The sequence below is a fragment of the Crotalus tigris genome, unplaced genomic scaffold (assembly GCF_016545835.1).
Source record: "Crotalus tigris isolate CLP2741 ecotype Arizona unplaced genomic scaffold, ASM1654583v1 scf7180000017744.3724543626:3957646, whole genome shotgun sequence".
NCBI lineage: Eukaryota > Metazoa > Chordata > Lepidosauria > Squamata > Viperidae > Crotalus > Crotalus tigris.
In genome coordinates, this window is record NW_024096611.1 from 2,410,501 (window position 1) to 2,435,866 (window position 25,366).

The following is a 25,366-nucleotide window of genomic DNA, read 5'->3' on the forward strand; positions in this document are numbered from 1 at the left end:
CTGCTGAGCCTGCCAAAAGTCCCAGTCTGCAAATGGTGCTGCAAGTTGTCTGCAGCTAAGGTGAGCTTTCTGGACGTTTCCACCCCTCCCTGCTGAGCAACTACTAAATGTAAGTAAAAGAGGGCCAGGGGTGGGAGGTGGGAGGCCAGCGGGCACAGGGAGGGTTGCTGGCGCGCATGGGGCCCGGAGGGTGGCTTACCTCCCTTGGGCTGGGCCAGCTGGTGGCCCAGTCGGTGGACGGCTTGCACCCTCGCTGCCATGTGCCATGGCCACCCCGGAGTGCCTGGGCCTGCCTGCCACTGCACCAAATGTGCGGTGGCCAAGGTAAGGCTAGCGGGGCAGCAGCGGGCTCAGGGAGGGTTGCTGGCGTGTGTGGGTCCCGGCGGGTGCCTTACCTCCCTTGGGCTGGGCCAGCTGGTGGCCCAGCCGGTGGTCGGCCTGCGCCGTCGCTGCCGCTTGCCGGCTACGCCTTGGCTGGCGCAGGCACCATGCAGGCGTGGCACTCCCGGGCCGAGGCGGTTGCTGGGCGATGGCCTGCGTGCACTCTCGACCTGCCCAGCATGCGCTCCAGCCGCAGGAGAGGAGACGGAGCATGTGCCTCCTCCTGCCCCACCCAAAGGGAAATACAGGTAGTCCTCGACTTACGACCACATGGTTGGGGGTCGCGGCATTAGGAAGGTTGAGAACCACTGTTCTAGAGTCTCAACGTCTTTTTTAAATTGTGATGACCAAAACTGGATGCAGCGTTCCAAGTATGGCCTTATCAAGGCATTGTAAAGTGATATTAACATTTTGTGTGATCTTGATTCTATCCCTCTGTTAATGCAGCCTAGCACTGTGCTGGCCTTTTTGGCAGCTGCAGCACACTGCTGGCTCATATTTAAGTGATTGTCCACTAGGACTCCGAGGTTCCTCTCACAGTTACTATATTGAGCAAGGTACCCCCTATACTATAGCTGTGCATTTGGTTTTTCTTGCCTAAATGTAGAACCTTGCTTTTTTCACCACAATGTAAAAAAGATGTTAAGACTCCAGAAAGAGTACAGAGAAGAGCAACAAAGATGATTAGGGGACTGGAAGCTAAAACATATAAGGAATGGTTGCAGCAATTGGGTATGTCTAGTTTAATGAAGAGAGAAGCAACCTAAAACTAAGGAGAAACTTCCTGACAGTTAGAACAATTAACCAGTGGAACAACCTGCCTCCAGAAGCGGTGAATGCTCCAAAACTGGAAGTTTTTAAGAAGAAACTGGACAGCCATTTGTCCGAAATGGTATAGGGTTACCTGCCTGAGCAGGGGGTTGGATTTGATGACCTCCAAGGTCCCTTCCAACATTATTATTGGATGATGATTGTGGAGATACCAGTTTGTATACCAATCTTCTTTGAATAGTAGATATTCTGAGCAGACCCAGTCCATAGTATATTCCAGCAAGGCTGTTCCAGTCTGCTGTATTTCTATATTATTTTGAAGAAGTTATCAGAATTATCAATGAACATCCAAAGGATGGGCATAAAATACTGCATTGTATAGCAGTAATGGGGATAAAAAACCACAAGGATTATTTATAATTAAGCTTTTCTGCTACCCAAGACTCCAGAATAAAGAGAGCACATAGTGGCTCTTAGAGATGCAATATTCAATTCATAACCATCAATTAACCTTTCATAGCTTAGCTTGTATTATTTTAAAAGTAAGGAGATCTAGGAATAAGTAAGTAAGTAATGTGAAATTACAATGCACCCCAATGACACTAAAAAAATAGTCAATGAAGTCCTTGTGCTGTTTCAATTTTTAATAACTTCACTTCTACATAGGATCTAAACAATCCATAAAATGCTACAGAGAAGGGATTTATTTAAGATTTAAATGCAGGATAAAATGTAGGATAACAAATATGATCAGTGGTGTACGTCAAACACATGCTTAGAAAATTTCAAAACTATGACCAAAAGTTAGAAAACTTCCCATGGCAATGTATATGCACAGTTAGCAAACTTCCTATACCAAATTATACCCAAGACTTGGTATCAAAATGAGCCCATTTCTCTATGTGAAGGCAGGAAGGTTGTGCTTGGAGACAAAACATGGGATGGAGTTCTTCATGCCTGATGTAGAATTATAATTGCCTCATTGACAGTTTCCAGTAATGTCAGCCCATCTACCAGGGGCAGTAGACAATTGGATTCTGAACTGGTATAAAAAAAGAGCAACCTCTAATATTTTCAATCCCCAGAATTACAAATGGTACAATTTATCAATTTTTGATAATGAAACATTTATGTGGTCTAGTGTACCACATAATGGAACAGAACAGAGGCATCCAGACATAACATAACAGCATGTTTATTTTGTGACAAATTGCTGATACTTCCTGAAATGTTAAATTTCACTAAGCAAGAAGGACATACAAATATATTTCTGTGCATTGTAATTTCACATTACTTACTTACTTATCCCTAGATCTGCTTACTTTTTAAAATAATATAAACTAAGCTATGAAAGGTTAATTGGTGGTTATGAAATATCAATGATACAAAAATCATAGTAACTGATATGATTGACTGTTTATAACATTAATAGTTTAACAGTTATTTTAACATTGCAGGTAAATATTTGGCGCAGCTCTAGAGTTACATCCTGCATTAAACTCAAAATGAGGTTTTCATGCTATTCCAGTGGGTATCCCTGGAATATAGTAATCCATTTTCTACACTGTGGCTATAAGAAAAGCCGACTGTGCCTATGTCATGCTTTGTTAGAGGTTCATGATCACATTATCTCATGGTGGACCTGACACTTTTATTCAGTTTACAGTATGTTCTGTGTACAGGCAACTTATTTCCTTTGCCAGGGCTGCTGACAACCTTTTCCACACTATATTAATCTTGTTTACTGACTTTATCTTGGTACAAATATCAGAAAACTGAACTTTTTATCTCATGGAGAAAATAAACAATGTGTTGACAGAAGCAGAAGCTATTTTCTGAACTAAAAATGGTTGTTTACCTCTAGCCATACTTATAGAAAAATGTTTCTAAGCCCCAGCTTGCCAAACTACATAATCCATAACTGAATAAATGTGGAAATTCCATGAAAAGTCATTTAGCTATATTGGAAAGGATAAGGAAAATATGAACACTAAACAAAACACAATTTACAAACCAACACAATGTACACAAAACAAAAGCATGTTTTATGCAGTCAGCAGTTGAATGTTATTCAGATTATTTTCCACATATCAAAAAATATTTTAGGGTGGGGTGGGAGAAGCTTTTCCTTTGCTTGCGTTTATTCCTAACAGTTTTGTTCCACTTGGGAAGTGAATAAAAATTCAGTGCAGTCTTTCTCCTCTTGAACATGTAAGAACTTATTCTTGATGCTATCAGCAGTTGTAAAAACTGAGCGATTGTGGTGGATTTACGGATTTGTAGGTGGAGAAGACATATATGATATTATTTAGAAGTAAACTGGGGTTTCAAATGTGTCAGCTCCAAGTCAGAGCATTCTGGCAAATTTAAATACAGGTTGTCCTCAACTTTTATGACCACATTTAAGCCCCAAATTTCCATTGCTAAGCAAGACAATTATTGGGTTTTGTCCCATTTTATGACCTTTCTTGCCACAGTGGTTAAGTGACTCACTGCAGTTGTTAAGTTAGTAACATGGTTGTTAAGTGGATCTCGCTTCTCCATCAACTTTGCTTGTCAGAAGGCCTCAAAAGGTGATCACCCTGGAACACTGCAACCATCATAAATAGATGCCAGTTACCAAGTGTCTGAATTTTGATCCTGTGACCATGGGGATGCTGCAACAATTGTAAATATGAAAAACGGGCATAAGTCACTTTTTTCAATGCCACTGTAATTTCGAATGGTCCCTAAATGAATGGTTGTAAGTCGAAGACTATCTGTATGTGGGCAAAATTACATGTTGATTTCAAAGTATACAGATATTATTCAGAAATTTTTAAATAAGTTACTCTTTAAAATATACCTTTGGGAGAGTTGAACATGCAGAAAAAATATGCTATGACATAAGTTTTGGCTAAGACGCACAAATTCTAATCATTTAAAATTTAAAATTCAGAATAATGTTACACATAACATGCAAATGGACAAATGTACTTACACAATCCTAGAAAGCTGCCATACAGAAAGAATATGGAAGCTGTGATTAAACAATTCTGTTCAGTTTATTCAGTTAGAGTAAAAATCTTGATGTGAAGAACAACAAAAAAGTTAGAAAGATGTTGACAGGCTCAGATGAGGTAATTGTACTATGTTTAGAGTGAGTATATAGAGACATAAAGAAGGAAAAATATATTGCCAAATCAGTGTCCAGCTTTATGCAGCACGCAGTGAGTGGCCTCTACTGACTGACCAAGGGCTACATAAGTCACCTTGTCATCTATTATTATGATAGCACTTTCAGAGTAGCTGAAGAGAAATACCTTTGTATGAGGCTTGTTTTATTTATCACCTACAAAGTTTATTCATTTCAAGATGCTATCGATGTTCTGTATGTAATCTCTTTCTATAACACTAAGGCATGAACAAGATCATTTATATAGAAGTATAAAGAGGAAATGCAAAGTGCATTTTATATATTTTTTTTTCAAAGAAGAGACTTGTAAATACAAATTAGTACTGATGATAAAGCAGGGAGATGGCAGCCAATTACTCAACTTTTGTTTTTGTTTTGGTGTCGCTATTATACTTACAAACAAAGCAAGCTCAGGAAACAACTTGAATCTAATCTATATATCTAGTCTTACCATTTCTTACTTTTCATAATTGCAATAAGCAATCAAGAAGTGATGAGCTTTTAGGCTGAATTCCTGCTTGATCGACACTGGTGTATTATAATAAAAAAAATTGAACTAAAATGAAGGACAAAATTCCTATTTTTTTTAAATGTTGTAGTGCATTACTGTGTACTTTTTGTACTGTGTCCTATATACAAAAGCAAAGCAAAAGAAAACGTCCAATCCAAGTCCTGGGATCTATACAGGACAATACAACTTGAACAAATCTGCCTATTCGTGTTTTATTTCAGGAAAGAATATATGAAAGTCTCAATCTTATTGGATTAATATAGTAAGTTATAAATCAGAAACACCTGGAAGCAGGTACAATTGATGCCAATATAAAATAACTCCAAGCCATCATTAGATGACCAATGCCAAGAAATTATGCTTGTCAAATAAGGATAATACTCAGTTGTATTTGATGAAACAAATTATAATCCACAGAATCTTAAAACATAATACATGTCAGTTTTTAAGGTGTCGCAAGATATTTGTTAATATTTATTGAAAGATCTAATCAATAAGGTATGATAAGATGATACACCACGTTCAATGTTTTTTTAATCTTTTTTCCTTTGTATTTAATAAAATTTATTTTTTAAAAAATAAGGTATGTTAGCAAAGGAAGGCTTATTTAGGGGTAGCACTCCTGACTATACATAGCAAATGTTTACATCAATGTACCTCTGTGAAAAATCTTGTCAATTTTGCCCTAAAACACAAAGATTCCTGTATGGAAGATATATCTTCAATGTAATATTGTATCATATAATCGTATCATATAAACTATTCTACTTCTAAATATATATTCTTTGAAATAATGTATTTACTTTTAATGGACATTAGTTTTAAGTAAGCACTGTCAGGACTTAAGGTTTGTTCTCTTGTTCACTATGGGAGTATGCACTTGATTCTACCATTCCCTTAATTGTACCCTGTTAGGGAGAATGTTGTCAGACCTAAATGACTAATGATGCCAAAAGGTGACTGTAGTTGTAAGAAATATTATTTTGCAGACACAGAGCATGGTATTCTGGGATATTTCTGGCCTTATTTTAGAGTTCTACTTTGCTTCAGAATTCAGTCCCATTATCTTGACTGCTCAAAATTGTTCACAGGGTTATCTAGCTGACATATAAGATAACCTTCCATCTCACTAGACACCATTGGGATATGACATGCTGACCCACAGTAATCCTTGATTATTAGCATGAAATATATACTACACAAAAGGAGAGCGCTAGGGAAGGGATTGCTTATAAAAACCTTTCTATTGTGAATCTTTTTTTTAAAAAAAAAAAGTGGTATAAGGCATACAAAAATAAATGTATTGGAAGATTTAGAAACATTAAATAATGTTGAATGTTTACAATCTGATTTTAACAATGTAACATGAAAGCAAATCACACAAGTTCCACTGGAATCTATTTAAAATAAGTTTGCTATACATGAAGCCTTAGATAGTTAACAGGGATTACTTGGGGGCGGGGGGAAATAGACTAAACGGAATGGGTGCCCAATAATTTTTGAATTATTAATTCTATTTAATTCATCAATAGTTTACAATTATATGTACTCTTAGGGAAAATATATTATCCACTATGAACATACCACTCCCAAATTAAGTTCCAAAGCAGAATTATACTATTATTTTTTAATTAAAAAATACAAAAAGCTTCACACCAGTCCATGATGTGACAGGGGTTTTCTTAAAGATATTTTTGATTCCACCTTCATTACTTTATATTACTTGATAAGTAACTCAAGGTTGATTTTATTGTTTTATGAAAAGAGCGAGATTGCTTAATCATTTTATAACAACTGCTCCAGATAGAAGAAAGGAATTAATTTTATATGAAAATAACTAAATCAAGTAGCTACTTCCCAGCCCTATTCGGTAATCTTTATATAATAACATATAACAAGTGTTATATACAACACTTTTGCTTTGTCCTTAACCATTTTCTGAAGTACAATATTGAAGGCCAAGGATCTCCTTTCACAAGAAAAAAGGATCATAATCTTCTTCTAAAGGAATTTTCAATATCTTAACTCTGAGTTGCTGCTAAATTAGGGAGAATTATATATTCATTGCCATAGTATTATTTGTCTTTTCATCTAAATCAAATGATTACCTGCTACCATTATGCTTTAAGACAACAATTAAGACAACATTCCAAGAAGCTAATCGTTCACTGATAGCTAGCAGTTATACTTCAGAAGAGCTTTATATTTAAAATATAGTTCAGTGAATGTATAAATGTAGCCTCTTCTTTGGATATCATATTAAAGATATCATTTTCTGTTTAATGTACAAGGCCTATTCTTTTTCTGCTGGATAGTTTCCTGCCAGTTCAAAATGGTTCTTTAATAGAACTTAGTTAAACATGACTTCAAGGTAAAGTCCAAAGCCCATTGTTCATGATGTCACTACTTAGCCAATTCAATCAATAATGCTTTCACAATCACAGAAAGACAGCTAAAAGCCCAGAACCAAGGATACAAAATGAGCAGCCCTTCTACATCCATTTTGTGATCCTAAGAATACAAATTCTTTTTTATCCTTTACAAAAAGGTTGTGTGTGCTAAGGATAAAACAGGTACTTTAAGCCTTCCAGTTATCTGTTAAAATTCCCACAAGGCTGCCCTTAACATGAATATAAACACTGGAATGGCTCTCAAGCTGAAAGTAGTTATGTATACTTGAGCAAGAAGATATGTTCAATTTTATGACAGATTTACCTAAAAAATAGCAAGATGATGATGTGTACTGCTTTTTAAAGCAGCAGCATATCTGTTTGAGAATATTGATAACTGTAGTCTATCACATGTGCTGTGAAATTTTAAATTGGCCCTAATCTGGTATAGTTAAATGTCATGGGAATATTTGAGATTTTGCAAGCAAGAAATAGCCAAACACATTTGCAGCTAATGAATTGTCATGCATGCAGGATCTGAAATATCCACATTTGATTTTTTCAAAAATAAAGTGAAATATATATCATATTAATAATATTATACTCTTCTGTCAAAACATTGAGATTTAGCAGCAATACAATATCATATAGATATTAGTCAATTTCCCAAATAGTACTATGATACATTCAAAACATTTCATGAAGCTCCTTCGGTTAGAATGTGGCTCAGTTTTGCTAGTAAAACCTGTCCATCTTACCAGCTGTTGAAAGTGCCTTGACAGTTCTAAATCATCATAAACCATGCAACAAGGCAAGCTTATTTCACACTAGAAATCAGATTCGGATTCCACCTGCTTCTCCTTTTCATTAAATTGTTCATGGACAGAATAGCATGACAGAGTACCCAGCAAACATGCTGTCATGCCATGTACTAGTACCTCACTATTGACAGACATCTGACCCGTCACATCTATAAACACCAATAAGATTTTTTGTGTGTGTATGTCACAGAGATGTTTTATTCAAAGTCTTTCTGCTTCACACCCTTTAAGGGAAAAAAGAAATGCAGAGGAAAAAGCCACTTTCAGGCTTTATGGACATCTTTTTGGAATTGCTTATCTTTAGAACAAGACATAAATATTATTTTTTCACAAGTTGGTACTTAAGAATATGTGAAAATAGAACTTCTCTCCATAAAAACACACAAATGGACCTAATTTACCTTTACAATCTACTATCTCAATGGAAACAATGCATGGAAAAAAGAAGGGAGAAACAAATAAGAAAACCTAGAAAAATAAGAAGACCTAGAAAATGCAATGGACAGAATAACTAGACAGAAAATGAGTTTGTTCACTTATTAACTTAAGACAAGCACTTCACAAAAATATGTTGAAGGAATACATAGTCCTTCAACATATTTATATTCTCTGAATTTCCTATTTTTTCAATCATTTCAATGTAATATCTGTCTGAGTTTTGCCAATATTTCTTTTTCATTTATAGACTTTATACTTGGCAAATGAAACTGAGTGCATTTAAAATACATAATGTACCCCCCCATCCTGAAATGAGCATTTTAAACAATTAAAAATTAGTTTTAGTTGAAAAAAAGATCTCCACTTTCATCTTTTGCCTTATGTTTTTGGTGAATGTGTCAAGATAAAGGAATGGATATTATCCTCACTATATTTTACGTATTTATTAATCATGTATACTGCATATGCTGTAAATTATGGGTAATAGAAATATATTGTAAATGCATACTATCAGAGAGAAAAAATACTTCCACTACTTCACAGTGCCAATTCCTTTCTACCACATCTTTTAGCTGTAACCTTTATAATGTATTATTTTTTCTCACATCTAAAAAAGATAATTTGTGTTAAGCCTAATTATGATTTGCCTGTTGAAAATTGTGTGTCCCTGTCTTAATTATTAATATCATATATCTTCACATGCAATACTGAAACAGATTGACCACTAAATGTTTTGAAAAGGGCAACTGCTACATTGTTCCCTCGACACACTAGAATAACAGGTCAAACTTTTGTTTCTCTTGTCCTACAAACAATTTTCAAGCCCATGTTCAATAAATGAATTTGGTTTCAGCACTCCCAATCAGGGCTACACAATCCCCTCAGTAGCAGACCTATGATAAATGGACTTATTTTTCCAAATCAAACACTTGAATTTAAATTCAGATGAGTTAATGCAAAGGTCAACATTGTAATCAGTTCTTTTGATCTTTATAGAATTTCTGGAGTAATACATAATAAATCTGAAACAAGGCAATTTGCAGCTCTGTATGGGTGGCTGGTAATAAAAATCTTAACGATTAGAGCCTTTATGTACTTAGGGAACGTTTTATAGTAATAGCTGCAGTGAGAATCTCTGTGCACAAGGAATGGTGGCACAAGATAACCAGAAAGAGTTGATTACTTGATTGTTTGTGGTTTCTACAATATGTGTTCTTATATTCTATAAAGCAAATTAAATCACATCTCTGTTGGTAGTTTAATATTGCCGAGCTCACTGCTCATTTGATAGTTTCTAAGCCTACAGTACAACAGAATACTATGTATGCTTATACAAAGGGATTAGCTGAATAAAATGGTGTGCATATGTCACTTGCTCTATGCTACAAACTTAAACGCACCTACCTCTTTGAACTCTGCAGGATTTATTGAATAGAAATATTTAGAACTCTGCATTTAATGATTTTTATTTATTCTGTTCTTCAAGTCAGAACTGTCTTATTTGAGTAAATTCTTACTGGCTAAAACGTCATACTGGTTATATGAATCATAGTTCAACTGTTTGTTTTAACTTTTGCTGGCAGTTATTTAATTTTTACTCTTGGTTATGTTTTGAACTGCGCTAGCTGTCCAGAGTCACCACTGTGAGATGTCCAATTATGTAAATTGAATTAAATAAATAAAACTAAAGTTTTTAACAGGTTCATTTTACAAAATAGTAAAACTTTAATGGTACAAAAATTGTTCTCTAATGTATGCATTTTTAATGTTCACACTATTTTAAAGCTATAATATTGAACAGAGGTATATGGCATTACAAAACTTATTAATTGGTTATATTCAGATCTGTACAGATGAAACTACATAGAAGTACTTAATGCACAGGATGAATGGTAGCGAAGATCTTGGCCCCTAAGCCATTTAGGATTTTACAGAGTACTATCAGTGCCTGAAATTGAGTTTGGCAACTCAGAGGAAGCCAGATATAGTGCTGTATCAATGTCACGGTAATTCTGTCCAAGCTGCAACTTCTAGATTGCTTTCAAAGATTGCCTTTTATTCAGTATGTTGGCCCTCTTCCAATCCATCACTGTCTCTAGATAGTTACGTAATAGTAGTAAGTAATAATAATACTTAATAAAAATATTAAGGATTAGACTCTTTAGGTACTTATGTACTATGCATTTGTTTTGGTATTGATATGATGTTTTCAATTTTTGTTAGTCTCCCATAATCACTTTCTTGAGATGGGCAGGTTTGTTGAGATGGGCAACCATATAATTGAATAAACTAAGTAAATAAATTACTGCAACCTCTTATTCTAGAAGCAGAGAGTAATTAAAATATGAATAATTATTCACAAATAATTATGCAATAACTATTATATTTAAAATTGTTAGGTGTGAACAACCAGCTCCACATGTGAAGAATTCAATTTGATGATTTTGGGTAGGATTATATAAGGTTCAATAGCATTCAAGAGGGGTTGGACTTTGCCCTTTTGTGCCTTGTAAGTATTTTAGACTAATTTCCTGCTTAACTCTTCCTCCTGGCTCCACCAGTCTCTTTCCAACAAAAATAAATTAGAAAAAATGTTCAGAAACTGAACTAGACTGTTTGAACAGAAAAAAACAAGAAAACTATGCACTATATATTACATAGGTAATATATAGTGATATTATCATGATATTGATAGATAATACTTGATTCACTGAAAAAGGAGGCAGAGGTTTACTTCAAGTCAAACTGAAAGAAATTGGCTATTTATGTAAAGACACCAAAGAAGAGCACTGATGCAAGTTAAAAATTAGAACTTATTGAATGAGCAGAAAACAAAATATCAATATTGAAATAATATAATAAATATATAAATATAATATTGATAAGGAAAAATATCACATAACTAATTTCTACAAAAATTGAAGGGAAAGCAAGTTATTCAAACTAATGAAATCAAGGCCAGAATTGAAAAATTATCAAATTTTTCTGACGGTACATATTGTGCAAAAAAAGTAGAAGAAACAGTGGATCATATGCTAAGCTCATCCTCTTAACAGATGAGATATGTACCATAATACAAAACTGGAGCATATGACTGACCCATAGGACATAACAAAACCCTGCTGTCTACAGCTACATGAAACGACAAAACTTCTTTTCTGCAAGGCTCCCTATTTCAAGCTTTTATTTGAATAAGTGTAATTATGTGAGACAAAATATTAAAAAAGGCACTTCATGAACTGATTTGGCACAAGGGAAGAACATTGCAAACTATAGAAGTAACTACATCCCGTAGTAGATGTGTCACAGCTGCTTGCAGGTTTCTCATGCTTATAAAGAAGAGCATCTCTAGTGGGTCTGTTGACAAAATAATGAATTCTCTGCACATGTACAATCCGAGAGGGATCTCGGAGTCCTAGTGGATAACCACTTAAATATGAACCAGCAGTGTGCTGCAGCTGCCAAAAACGCCAACACAGTGCTAGGCTGCATTAATAGAGGATAGAATCAAGCTCATGTGAAGTGTTAATACCATTTTACAATGACTTGTTAAGGCCACACTTGGAAAACTGCATCCAGTTTTGGTCACCACGATGTAAAAAAGATGTTGAGACTCTAGAAAGAGTACAGAGAAGAGCAACAAAGATAATTAGGGGACTGGAGGCTAAAACAGATAAAGAACGGTTGCTGGAATTGTTTAATGAAGAGAAGGACGAGGGGTGACATGATAGCAGTGTTCCAATATCTCAGGGGTTGCCACAAAGAAAAGGGAGTCAAGCTATTCTCCAAAGCACCTGAAGGAAAGACAGGAAGCAATGGATGAAAACTAGCCAAAGAGAGAAACAACCTACAACTAAGAAGACATTTCCTGATGGTTAGAACAATTAATCAGTGGAACAACCTGCCTCCAGAAGCTGTGAATGCTCCAACACTGAAAGTTTTTAAGAAGGGACTGGACAGCCATTTATCTGAAATGGTATAGGGTTTCCTGCCTGAGCACAGGATGGACTAGATGATCTCCAAGGTCCCTTCCAACTTTATTATCATTTAATAAAAACTTTAAAAAGTCCTCAAAGCTGCTTCCAAGGGATGTAGCTACTTCAGTGTTTCAAGGAAAGGACACTGAGGAGGTTCCCTTCAAATGCTTTGCTCAGCTTTAATATATTAAATTTATGGTATGAACTCAACCAATCTGCTTTTGGACTGAAGGCAAGAATAGAGTTCTGATACAATAAAACAATTACCCAAATAGAATGTAGGATTGCTTTTTGAAATTTGCTACAGGCTTAGTCAAATTGAAGAAGCATTTACAATGTCTCTTGTGTTTGAGGAAATCTCCAAATATCTCTAAACAGATGACAATAATGTCATCTCTCTAGAAGTATATAATAGTAATTGCATATGCATGTGTAGGACATCAGTGCTTAAGGACACTGCTTTTGCTATATAATTTTGGGAAAAACAGTAATATGAATAAAAATGCAATACTCTGTTATTTTGATTACCAGTGCTATATTAAACAACTGAGCCATATTGTCCCACAGCATGATGCAATCAGATCTCTACCCAAAATGATGGACAGCTCTGGCCCACTGAACAGGCAGAATGAAAAAAAAAAAAATCCCATTTACTCTCTGCCAGATGGGACCTACTGGACGCTTCAGTGCAAACAACTCATCCTTCTTCAGACCTTCTTGTCCAGCTCTTGAGCTAGCTCCAGCTGATAATGATGGATATGAAGGCTACAGTAAAGTGGGTGACAAAAGCAGCCTTGTTATAACTGCCAGTCTTTCAGTCTTGTCATTATTACACATTGAAGATTTATTTGAGTTTATTGTTGTGCACTAGGCCAGCCATTTGCAATTCATCATCTAGTACAGAAGGTTCAAGATAGTGGCCATAGCTATAATTGCCACCTCCACCTGCTTCTTGAAATTATGAGGTCAGCACCTAGGGCATCCCACTGTTGAGAGAGCTCTCTGCATCAGGAGAAATGTTTGCTGTAAAATACCAAAACTGTTTTTGGGTAAATAAAAGTTGGTGCTAACGCAATTGAAATTCTAGATTATATTCTTATATTGCTCAAATAATAAACAGTCTTGAAATATGGGAGAAATACAATTGGTTAAAAAAGAGCAAGTATTAAAAACTTAATGCTGTTTGGTTTCAGCTTCAGAAGATAATGGAAAGTACATATGAATACAATAGAAATGCAGATTATTAGGATAATATTCTTTAATGTAAGACATTACATTTACTATATTACAAATATAAACAATTTCTTTAATGAGCGACATGTACTTTTATTTGCTGAAAATTACACCCTTTGACACATATTTCTTCTTCCATGAGAATAGGTGTTTCCTAAATTGTGAGGAAGGAATCATATGTACATTCTAAGATATACTATCTATATTTTTCATAAATTAAATGGAAAGAAGAAAGTAGTATTTAGAAATAGAATATTGTGTTAAAATAAGTTATCAGAAATCCTTGAAAACAAAAGCATGATAGAGTCAAAAACATTCACAGCAAACATAAAGTAGGTAATTTTCCTTAGAACAAAAGCTAGAAATTCATGGGGAGAACAATTCCATATTATTGGATCACTCAGTTAGATGTAACCTGGCAAAGGGAAAATAAAAAGCGAAAAATATCTATATTGTTCCATCAACTCCTTCACTTGCTTTCTAAAAGTAATCAAGGCTTAAACCATTTAAAAGGTTTGTCTAAATCCCTGCCCCCACCTATTCCGCTGGAAGTGAGGTGAAGGGTAGATTCTGAACCATTTTTCCACGTACCATTCCCCTGCCCCTTCTCTATACCACCTTAGAGCATTGTGAGGATGTTATTTCCCTATCAAGATGTTATCTGCAAAATTGGGAGAGAGAATCTCCAATACAAAATTCTGTGGTGCTTGGCGTAAGAATCTGAATAATCCTATGGGCCTCTACAACAGGGCTTTTCAACCAGTGGTACGGGTACCACTTGTGGTACATTGGCACCTGGCAGGTGGTACGTGACCATCCTAGAAAAGTGGTAGCGGGGGAGGAGACTGAAAGTGCCACCAGGAGGGAAGGAGGTGTCTTGCTCGGCTGTGCCTTGGAGGGCACTTTTTTTAGTGCCATTGTAACTTCAAACAGTCACTAAGCGAACTGTTGTAAGTCGAGGACTACCTGTACTTTATCACTTTTTTCCTTTTTTGGGGGGGTCATCAAGTTTTTGACACCTTGCTAGGCGACTGGTGGTACTTGGATATTGCCATATCCTAAAAGTGGTACAATGGGTGAAAAGTTTGAAAAGCCCTGCTCTACAATATCAATCCAGGGGGTGAAGAATTGTGCCCTTGAAGCTATTTTTCATTTTCTACCACACAGTTATTACTTCTGTGGTATCTGGAAGTTCAATATCCTGTTCATATTACAAAAGTGCTTAAATGCTGACATATATTTCATATTTACAATATTGTGTCAAATATGGCGAATAGATTGAAATATCTGAAACTTTTAACTGCAAGTCACAATATAGTCAAATTGAAAATATAAAGATCAATTCAAATGAGTTACGTGCAATTAATTTAGTATAGGTTTGATCTCCCAAGTTAGAAAGAACTTCAAATCTTCTAAATATTACAAAATATTGTAACATTTTAATATTATGTTCCATATTGCTATTTCACACTGGAAGGGAAACATCATGAATGTTTTTCAAAGTTGTTCAATTGCCATAAACAAAAATGGCAAACAATGTGCACAAAGAATGACGGGACTCTGTAATATTTTAAAATTATTGGTAAGAATTGCAACTCAGGCACACAACTCAATTGTAGCCCATATGAGCAAGTTGTAGATTTTTCTTACTTGCTCAGAAAAAACCTCTCCAAGGTTATTAAAACTAAAAAGCAAATGATTCAACTACTTCACTTGCTTCCCAAAAATAGTGAAATGTTTTCTGTGTCCCACCTGTTTATTTTATTCATTTTTAAATATAACTCTTTCAAATATCAATTTATTTTACAACAAGCTAAATTTAGATCTCAAATACCCAATCATTTATTTATTTATATATACAAAACATACCATTGTTTTCATTAAAATCTGGCATGGAATCAATTAATATAAAATTTATATTTGAAGGAAGAGAATTTAATGATAACATTTTAGAGTACAGTTGAATATACAGTAGAATCCCTTCTGTATTATTCTAATAAGCAATTAGGAACATCATCAGTTTTAAACAAGTTGTTTGTTGGCATTGCTAAAGGATAGCCATTACCTTTTATTTGTAGCAATTTTATTAAAGATAATTACAACAGAAAAGAAAGAGTAGAAGGTGCAGAAAAAAAAGGAAAAAAGTCCACTAAAGATTACTATAGGAAAAAGTTTCTTTTTGGATATTTTTTTTAAAAAACGTAAGATTTTAAAAATTGTACCCTAGAGGAAATGAAACAATTCCCACTAATTAAAAAGAAATTAAATACAAGCACGAAAAAAAATAGTTTTTATTTAGCAATTTAAACAACATGCATGAGCTTACTGAAGTTGGTGTTCTTTGCACTAAAGGGAGAAATTGGTGAAAAAATATATTATTTCCAAAGATTTCCATAGTAAAATGATGCTAAATTAATTTATGAAGTTTTTACAATACTGTGAGTTAGAAACAAGAACACAAATAGATCTTTTCATTCCTATTTGTTCAAAACATGAGAATAAGAAAAATGCAAATCAAGAATGAGTGCCTTCTTGAGGATAAAATCTAAACTGATTTTCCTTTCCCCTGATAATCTTTTCTATTGATCAAACAATTGCTGACTGCATTCAGGAATAAAGTTCTTAAGCTATAAAACATTCATCGCAGACTTCACCATTTTATGTATATTAATGGTTAAAAAAAGATCATAATTTAAGATTTTTTTCAATCTAAGCTAGAGAAGGATAGAAGAAACACAGCGTAGTGTATGGATTAAATTTTGGGAATAGGACCAGGGCAATCCAGGTTCAAGTTTATTCCAAGTCACAAAAATTCATAACTTTGAATCCAATCTACTTCACAACATTGTTATAAGGATAAATTAAAGATAGATCTCTATATATGCTGCCTTGAAGAAAATATAAAAGATAAATCAAACAAAAGAATTCTCTTTATTGAATTATTGAAATAATTCATTAACTAACTGATCAGCAGGTAAATGGAAGTGGAAACCACAATCAATATAGAGTATTGTCTTAGGCATATAACTATCATCAAAGATTGTATTCTAGAACAGACTTTTAAATTAAATTAAATTAAATTAAATTAAGAGCAAATTTGTTATTTATAAACATAAAGGTTAGAATCTTAAATACAGAATGAAAAAGCTTTTGAAAACCTCTTGAAATAGATTAACAATTTTTAAAAAGTTTATCAAGCATCTTGCATAAAAAATAAAGATTTTTAATTTTAATTTTTAATTTTAATTTAATTTAATTTTTTAATATGTATTATCTTAGTGGAAATCTCAGTGATTTAACTAGAACATGAAAGTAGCTAAATAGTTGACAGTTATCAGTACTATAAAGGTGCCATTATAGCTTGTATGTTGATATTCAGAAAGACAAGGTAGAAGTGGACACATCTTAAATATATAAATAATTAACTACAAGACCTGGGGGGGAGGGGAAATTGCATCTTTCAGGATAATATATTGCTGATTACAGGGCACATACTAAAAAGAGTACCAAAGTTTACTACCTCTAATTTGACGAGTGATATAAAAGTAATCTCTTAAGAAATATAACATTATTTGCAAATTGAGCAAGAGGACCCCAATGATAGCCATATATAATCAGTTGTCATCTTGCAGCTCAATTAGCTCTCATGTAAAAACGAGGCATGTAAGGAGAAATGAGGTTTTGACATTATCTCTGCCAGCAAGATAATTATACAGTCTTCATTTAACAGTAGGGCAACACTACTGTAGCAACAAATTAACTCAGCTCCATTTGCAATTCATGGTGTGTTTTCTCATTTAACACCATTTGTCTTACTCCAGTGAATGTTTCCATTAGTTTTATTCAGCACAGTAAAATACTTTATTTTGACTTCAACATTACATCATTGAATCACTATATCTTCATCCAATAACTTTAATATACAGTATGTCTGATTTTTAAAATCTTTTTTCTGCATTTTTAACTGAAAATTTACAGTGTAGTTTACAGCCAATAATAGAACCAATTATTTTGAATTTAATCAATATCAGAGTTTTTCATTCTTTGTCCATTTCACTGAAATCAGGTTGTCATTTCATTATTAATGAAAACAGGCATATTCTAATTAAATTGCAAATAAAACCAACAAAGTCAACAAAGTTTATTGCTACAGGGCAGTTCTGAATCACTGCTGAGTCAGTGAAAATATTTTATGCATTTGGACAGTCTCATAAAAGTCATTCACTCTGCCTGCTTGTCTTTATATAGTTGTATCTGTGATTTAAATATACAAGAACTATTATTATGAGCAGTTTTCTCTAATATTACTTTGGAAAATATACTTTAAGTTGCAAATTCTGATTAGGAATAGTCTGGGTTAGCATGCTAATTAGTGTATGTAATCCGAAACTGTTAATATAGTAGAAAGAATTATCTATTCTGCTGAATAATGGTAAGGGATAGTTTGATTGCAGTGATAATAAAAAAATTTGAAAAAAAAATACAGCTCTTTCCAGTTGTAGCCAGCAAGATTTTATTTTATTATTTATTTATTTACTACCTTTTACTATTTTTAGAAATAACTCAAGGAAGCTAAAAAGGCCTAGTACTCCTCCTCTTGTTTTATCCATAACAACAATCCTGTGAGGTGAGCTGGGCTGAGAAGAGTGTCTGACTCAAAGTCACCCAGACAGCTTTTATGCTTAAGGCAAGACTAGAACTCACTTTTAACATGGTGCCTTAACCATTAAACCAACTGGCTCAGGAAAATATCTGATTATACTCACACTTTGATATTATAGCAACAGATGGAGGAGACTTAATGGTCACAACAGCTACAGTATTTCATTCCACCCATTTCATTCAGTTCTGCATTAGGCCATGTGATTTGAAAGGAAGAAGAAAAGGACAGAGAATGAAGGAATCAGCAACCTTTCAAACCATTACCCAACTACTGTACCTGTTCCATATTGGAGGTTTTGTTTTCTGGAGGGTATTTTGTTTGTGGGGAGATGCCTTATCCATACCCTCCAATATGTATTTGTGCATCCAGCTTCAGCCTACTAACAGGACACCTCTTTCATTAACCAATATGAATTGTCTGAATAGGTCTTTCATACGAACCTAGTTACATTAGCAACCTTCATATGGAAAACAGCAGCATGAAAATGCGGACATAAGTATTCTATCACAGTTCAGTACAACAGAAATTAAAAGAACTAAAAGTATTGGAGATAAACCTGTTGTAGCTTTCTACATTTACATGTCACTTTTTCCTTCTTAAAAAATAACCTCTGATAACCATCTGATGAGCCTTAGTTTAGAAAAAAGAACTTATTAAATTGCTCACATTATTTAACACATACAATATGAACTTGGAGACAATGTCAAAGCAAAACAACCGATTCTCAGATTAATTAACAGAAGAGCAAACACAACGGACAGTTGAAATATCTGAATCAACTATACAAGATCTATTTAGCCCATAGCCAAAGAAAGGGTGTCACTTTTACATATGCAAATCCAAGGTGACTGCTTATTTTTTGAATTGCTGAACTAATTCTAGCCTGAGCAAAAATCTGTCTTTTATTTCACAATTACTTCCTGTGTCAAAACTGGTGGATTTCCTTTTGTACCAACCTATTAAAGCTGTTAACTATAATACAGCAAAGTGTGATTAAATATTATTACTGGGCCGACATTTAGAAAACAGGAAAATGTAAAATAAAGGCTAACACAATGGTAAACAAGATGCATTCTTTAATAAACTTTTAAAGCCAGTTAAAAATCTTATTCTCACATTTATAACCACTGTCAAAAGGATTGGAAGTGGTTTATAATCTTTTATAAATGTTATAATTCTTATCATCTTTCTTTTTTTTTCTTCCTCACTCTTTTTCTCTTTTCTTTTCTTACAAGTCATTATCCACTCCTGTATAGAAAAGGAATAGAAAAATCTGTATCATATGTGTGTGTGTGTGTGTATTGTATTGTATTCTCAAATCTGTTCTTAAATAGTTCCAATATAAATGGAAGAGGGAGTCAAGCTTTTCTCCAAAGCACCTGAAGGCAGGACAAGAAGCAACGGATGAAAACTAATCAAAGAGAGAAGCAACCTAGAACTAACAGTTAAAACAATTAATCAGTGGAACAACCTCCAGACATTGTGAATGCTTCAACACTGGAAGTTTTTAAGAAGAGACTGGACAGCCATTTGTCTGAAATGGTATAGGGCCGAGGTGGCGAACCTATGGCACGCATGCCAGATCGGACACGTAGAGCCCTGTCGGCACGCATGCCAGAGGGATGTTCCCCTCCCCCTCTCCACGTGCGCCTCACTAGTGGGAACTGGAAAGGGCAGGGAAACCGAATGCAGCAGCGCTGTCGCGAGAACAGCCGCAAGAGCTGGGCAGGGAGAGGGGAACCTATAAAAGCAGATTTTGGCAGGAATGCAGCGAGACAGCGAGTGAGCGAGTAGACGGCCTTCGGAAGAGATGGTGGGCATGAGTTTGGAGAAGACAAATAGGATGCGGTGTTCGTTTGCGCTTTGCAGAAGACTAGCAGGGGAAGGAGAACACATAAGTTTGGACTTTGGAGAAAGGGAGAGAGTGAGAGATAAAGAAAAGAGGGAAGGGAGAAGGAGAAAGGAAGGAAGGAAGGAAGGAAGGAAGGAAGGAAGGAAGGAAGGAAGGAAGGAAGGAAGGAAGGAAGGAAGGAAGGAAGGAAGGAAGGACGGGCCCACCAGTGCCGCTGGGCAGATGCGTGGCCAGGCCTGCCCAGGTGACACCGAAGCCAGCCAACCCTTCTGTGGTACGCGAGGCGAGGGGAGTGTATGTGTGGGGGGGGGAAGGGTAAGTTTTAGATGGAAGCTATGACAGCTGAAATCATGTGTAAATTTTTAGTACCTGAGATGGTGTCAATAGTTACAGAGTCTACAGAATAGTTAGCCGGTTCCTCAAATTACAAATAACAAATTCAATATGTCTGTCAGTCAGATACCATTCTATGTGTTGATGATTCTGAGTGGCATTCATATCTTAAGAAATCAGATTTAAAAAATTGTAATACAAAAATAAAAATACAGCTACACAAATAAATACTAGGAATAAAAGTAGTACTTCAAAATTAGAGGAAAGAGCATTAAAACCCCCAGGGTATATTGGAACAGCAAAGTTTTCATTGTCTTCCTACAAACCATTCAGGATCAAATGGAATCTCCTTGGAATTTGATAACTTCTAAACCCAAGCGATTTTTTTTGTAGGGGTTGAGCCTAAGCCTTTACTTTTCCTTATCCAGGCTCTAATAATTTCCAGGCACCGTAATAACATTTTGGTATTGCCTATTCAACCCAGGATAGGAGATGTAGAATACCAGCATTCTAATTATACCTGACCTTAGGTGATCTTTCCCAATAGCTTCCGGAAGATATTAATAGGAGCAGGGGGTGTTGACCCATAAGCATCATACATTGAAGGATGAGCTTACAGCTTGATCTCTCCATTCCTATCATCACTGATTATAACTGCCCACTTAGGAAGGAGTAACTATTATAAATCAGTGCCACAAACTCTTGTAATGTAACAAGGCTAACAACGTTGAATGGTGGCAGATTCATTACACAATATATTACTGAATGATAAAATTTGCTTTTATAAAATGTAATAATTGCCAATGTTGATGTTTTCAAGAGCAAAGACCAGAGAACAGCACTTCAGATGCCTATGAATTATGATGACAACATACCTCCAATATCAGAAGCAATAAACCTTTGAAGAGCAGTTGCTGAGAATACAAATGGAGGATTCTATGTCATGCTTGTCATCTTCTGATGCAATTCTATGAAAGCTATTCTCTTGTTTACTGTATATTTTTATCCATGGAAGCTATCAAAGTTTGATGAGGGTTTTACTGATATTGAATGATTGAAAAAGAACTCCAAAGTTTAGTGCTTGTTTCATTTATTTCAGAGACGGTAATCTGACTTGCAATGTTCCAGTATAAAAAAAATGCCCCCCTTTAATTGATTCTATTAAATGGATAACTAGGGCCCATTATGAGAGTTCTTCGGTTAGCAATATGGCCTGTCCTATATAAATCTCACAAGGTTTCCCTATATACAACAGGAAATGAATTTTTTACCACAAAAATTATAGAAATCTTGTCTAGTAATTAAATTTAACTGAGATTAAATTTCTGAAGATGTTCTTTAAAAATTCATTAATGCCTATCAGTCTGGGAAAAGGTACATAAACATTTCTAAAGCTACAAGCCTTCACCAATCCATGGCTAAGAGACTTGTCTTGAAATGGAGAAAACTTCAGGCAATGGTGAATCATCTTAAATGTAGCCATCTTATCAATATCATTTCAGGAGTGCAGTTCAGAAAGGACTCTGAAACAACATCTAGGGATATGCAAACCTCACTTGCTTTAGTTATAACAAATATTTATAATTTGATTGTCAAAGAAGCACTGGATAAAAATGAGAGATCAGCAAGGTAGAAGCTGTTACTGAGAATAACACTGATGATCATCTCATATTTGATTCTCCAGATTCCTGGAGGAAAGTTTTATGGAATGATGAATCAAAAAGTCTGAGACTTTTATATCTAGAAAAATGAAAGACTATATTCTACATTTTCAGCCTCATACCAACTTGTGAAGTGTGAAGATGACATGCTTTTGGGATGATTGGCTGCCTCAGGACCTGGATACGGTGGCATCACTGAAGGAAGCATGAATTCTGCTTTGTGTCAGAGAATTCTACAGAAGAGTATCGGGCCATCTGTCCATCAGCTGAAGCTGAAGCGCAAGTGGATCATGCAGCAAGACAATGATCCCAATCATGCAAGCAAGTCTACAAGAGAATGGATGAAGAAGAACAAATTCAATGTTTTGGAATGGCCAAGTAAAACTCCAGATCTAAACCCCACAGAGATTTTGTATCAAGATCTGAAAAAAGAAGAAATTCATGCTAAAAAATCCTCAAATGTTACCGAGGGAGTTTGCCATAGAGTAGTAGACCACAATCTGAGAATCTGATCACTAATTACAGGAAGTGGACAGTGGCAGTTAGTGGAACTAATGGTAATACAAACAGTTACACAACATTTTTAACATTGGTACAATGCATGTTGAATAACTTTGTTTATGAAATCAAAGAAACAAGCACCAAATGTTGATAACATTTGTTTTCGCAGACTCTCTCTCGCTACTAGTTTGACTTACATTAATTTCTGATAACTTTCAGCACCAACGCCAAGCAAATGTTCCAAAAATATGAAAGGTGACTAATGCTTTTTCACAGAACTGTAGGCATCTAATTATTTTGTCAGGAATGTTCAATGTCTATTTATATTTATTTTAAAATATTTATGAGCTGCCTCAATCTTGATAGAATTTGAGCAAGAAACAAACATGGAAATTGAATATAAACTATTGGAATTATATAAAAATCATTATTAAAATCATAAGAATCCTTACAGCAAACTAATCTAATTATGCAGAACCAAGTTCTGGAACAAAAATGTGTTGTTTGTTTATGAAATGCCAGTGGGATCAGGGACATCTGAAATTCCAGAGAAAGAAAAGTGGGAACCACCACGGAGAAGGTCTATTGCCTCATCCACAGTCAATGTATTCTGTGAGGAAGACCTTAAACATTCCTATTTTTAACATAGATAGAATTCTGCTAAGACATTTCATGATATTTCCAGTGCTGTTGTAAGATTTTTGAACTTATACAGTATGATATTTTAGGCTCATGCCTAGAACAGATAGTTGGTTTATGGAAAATAGGAATTATATTTTTCATGGGTCCACTGATATTCTATCAAAATTAATGCTGAATCTACAGATACAAGTGGATGGCAAAAACTCTACTCAATGACAATGTAAGTAGTGTACAGTGTAAGCATTTCAATTGAAAGCATTCTTATCTGCAAGAAAACTGAAATCAATAGAACCTCTTTTTGGGTAAACAATGACTGCAAGTGCTGATTCTGAACAAGCAACAATAAAATTAGGAGAGAAGTGATTGATACATCAAAGTACCGTATCTAGAACAGAAATGTCAAGTGATAGATTTTTGAACTTACTGGCAATGGTTTCAATGAGAATTCAATGAGGAGATGTCAAGGGATCTATGACAAATAATTTTATGCCATGTGATAAATAGTGGTTACTCTACCATAGAATCAGACTTCCCCTCGCCTTGGTTTAAAATAAAACATGGTATAAAAGGAGCTGTATAAAACTATATAAAAATAATATATATAGTCAACAAATATGTAAATAAATAATTCTACCTTTCAGGCTGAAAAGTATCAAGAATTCAGAAAGGATATTCTTAGAATTATTTTTATTGAACTGCAGCGATCCAAATACATTCACATCATGAAGTAATTCCTTTTGAATTAAATGAATTCTATTATAATGGAATGACTGAGAGACTTTAAAGAACTGCTTACAAATGCACATGGGGGGGGGGAATTGCTAAGTCTAAATTAAGATGTCGGCTATGAAGTTTCCAATAGGACCTTGACATGACTGTTGACCTACTCATGACATGATCACACCAATAAGGATTTGGAATTCTATTAGTATTACCAGAGGAAAAAAGTCAAGGAGTCATCAGGAAAACAAATCTATATCTGCTACTCCATCAGCCAATTACTGTTGTTAAAGTGGAATTAGATGGGTATTGACAATGTGAAGGGGATAAGGATTAAACAGATGACTGAGTATACAACTAGCTACATTGCCATGCTTTGCTGCATATTTTTTTTTAAAAAAAACTGCCTGAGAAAGTAGAAGAATGTTTCACATCAGGATATTATTATGAACTTCAAAATATCCTTGAAAATAATAAGTATTTATACTATATGAAAACAAAAAATATAACTTATTGAATGAATAAAAACTACACAAGAGTGCACCAATAAATTATGCTGTTAGTTTGATATCATAGCGCACTATCAATTTCCTAGAGCTATTAGGGATTCTCACTAATTTTAAATAATTATGCTTTTAAAATATTCAAGTGATTTCTTTCAATTGTATTAAAAAGTGTCTGGGAGGCATGAACTTAATAGCAGTGGATAAAGTTTCTGCAGAACATGGATTCAAATTCTAAGATGAACAAAAAACAATGAAGGCTCTTTACTTTGTTTATTATATATATATATAATCTGTTGGGTGAGGCACCCAGCAACACACATCCTCCTTGATTTGTTTGCATGTAAATTAAAATTATTATTAGGAAAATAGTTTAGTCTAAATAAGCAACTGGTTCTGCAGTGGATGCTCGTGTCTGCCACTCACGCAAGTGGGGCTGCGAGCTCTGGCACCCGCCACTCATGGGACTGTGAGTGCCAGTGCCCACTGCTCTGCTGCTTGGGTGAGTTGGGATGTGAGTGCCACGTCCACCGCTCACAGAAGAATATTTCTAGTCACATTTGCACAGAATATCAGCAGGAACAATGAACTATTTTTCTTTTTCAATTCTGCAGATAAATATGGATAGCTTGGACATTATAAAAATAGATTGATGAATCGAAGATAAAAATGCATAATAAAAATTTTAATCTTTAGTATAGGAAAAATATATCCAAGGCACTTAAGTGGGAGAATAAAATTTCCCAAATAAATTATTCTATAGTCTTTCTTTTGGCTAGATTATAACATCTTGT

General features: G+C 34.8%; 1 protein-coding gene across 2 annotated transcripts in view; it reads right to left on the reverse strand.

Moving 5' to 3' along the window:
- Nucleotides 1-25,366, reverse strand: part of GPATCH2 (G-patch domain containing 2) — a 58,609-nt gene that overhangs the window by 4,459 nt on the left and 28,784 nt on the right. For both annotated transcript variants that reach the window (XM_039340395.1, XM_039340394.1), the window contains exon 6: nt 22,329-22,533. In XM_039340395.1, the coding sequence (XP_039196329.1) occupies nt 22,495-22,533 (39 nt within the window). In that variant the 3' untranslated portion in view covers nt 22,329-22,494. The remainder of the gene's footprint in view (nt 1-22,328; nt 22,534-25,366) is intronic.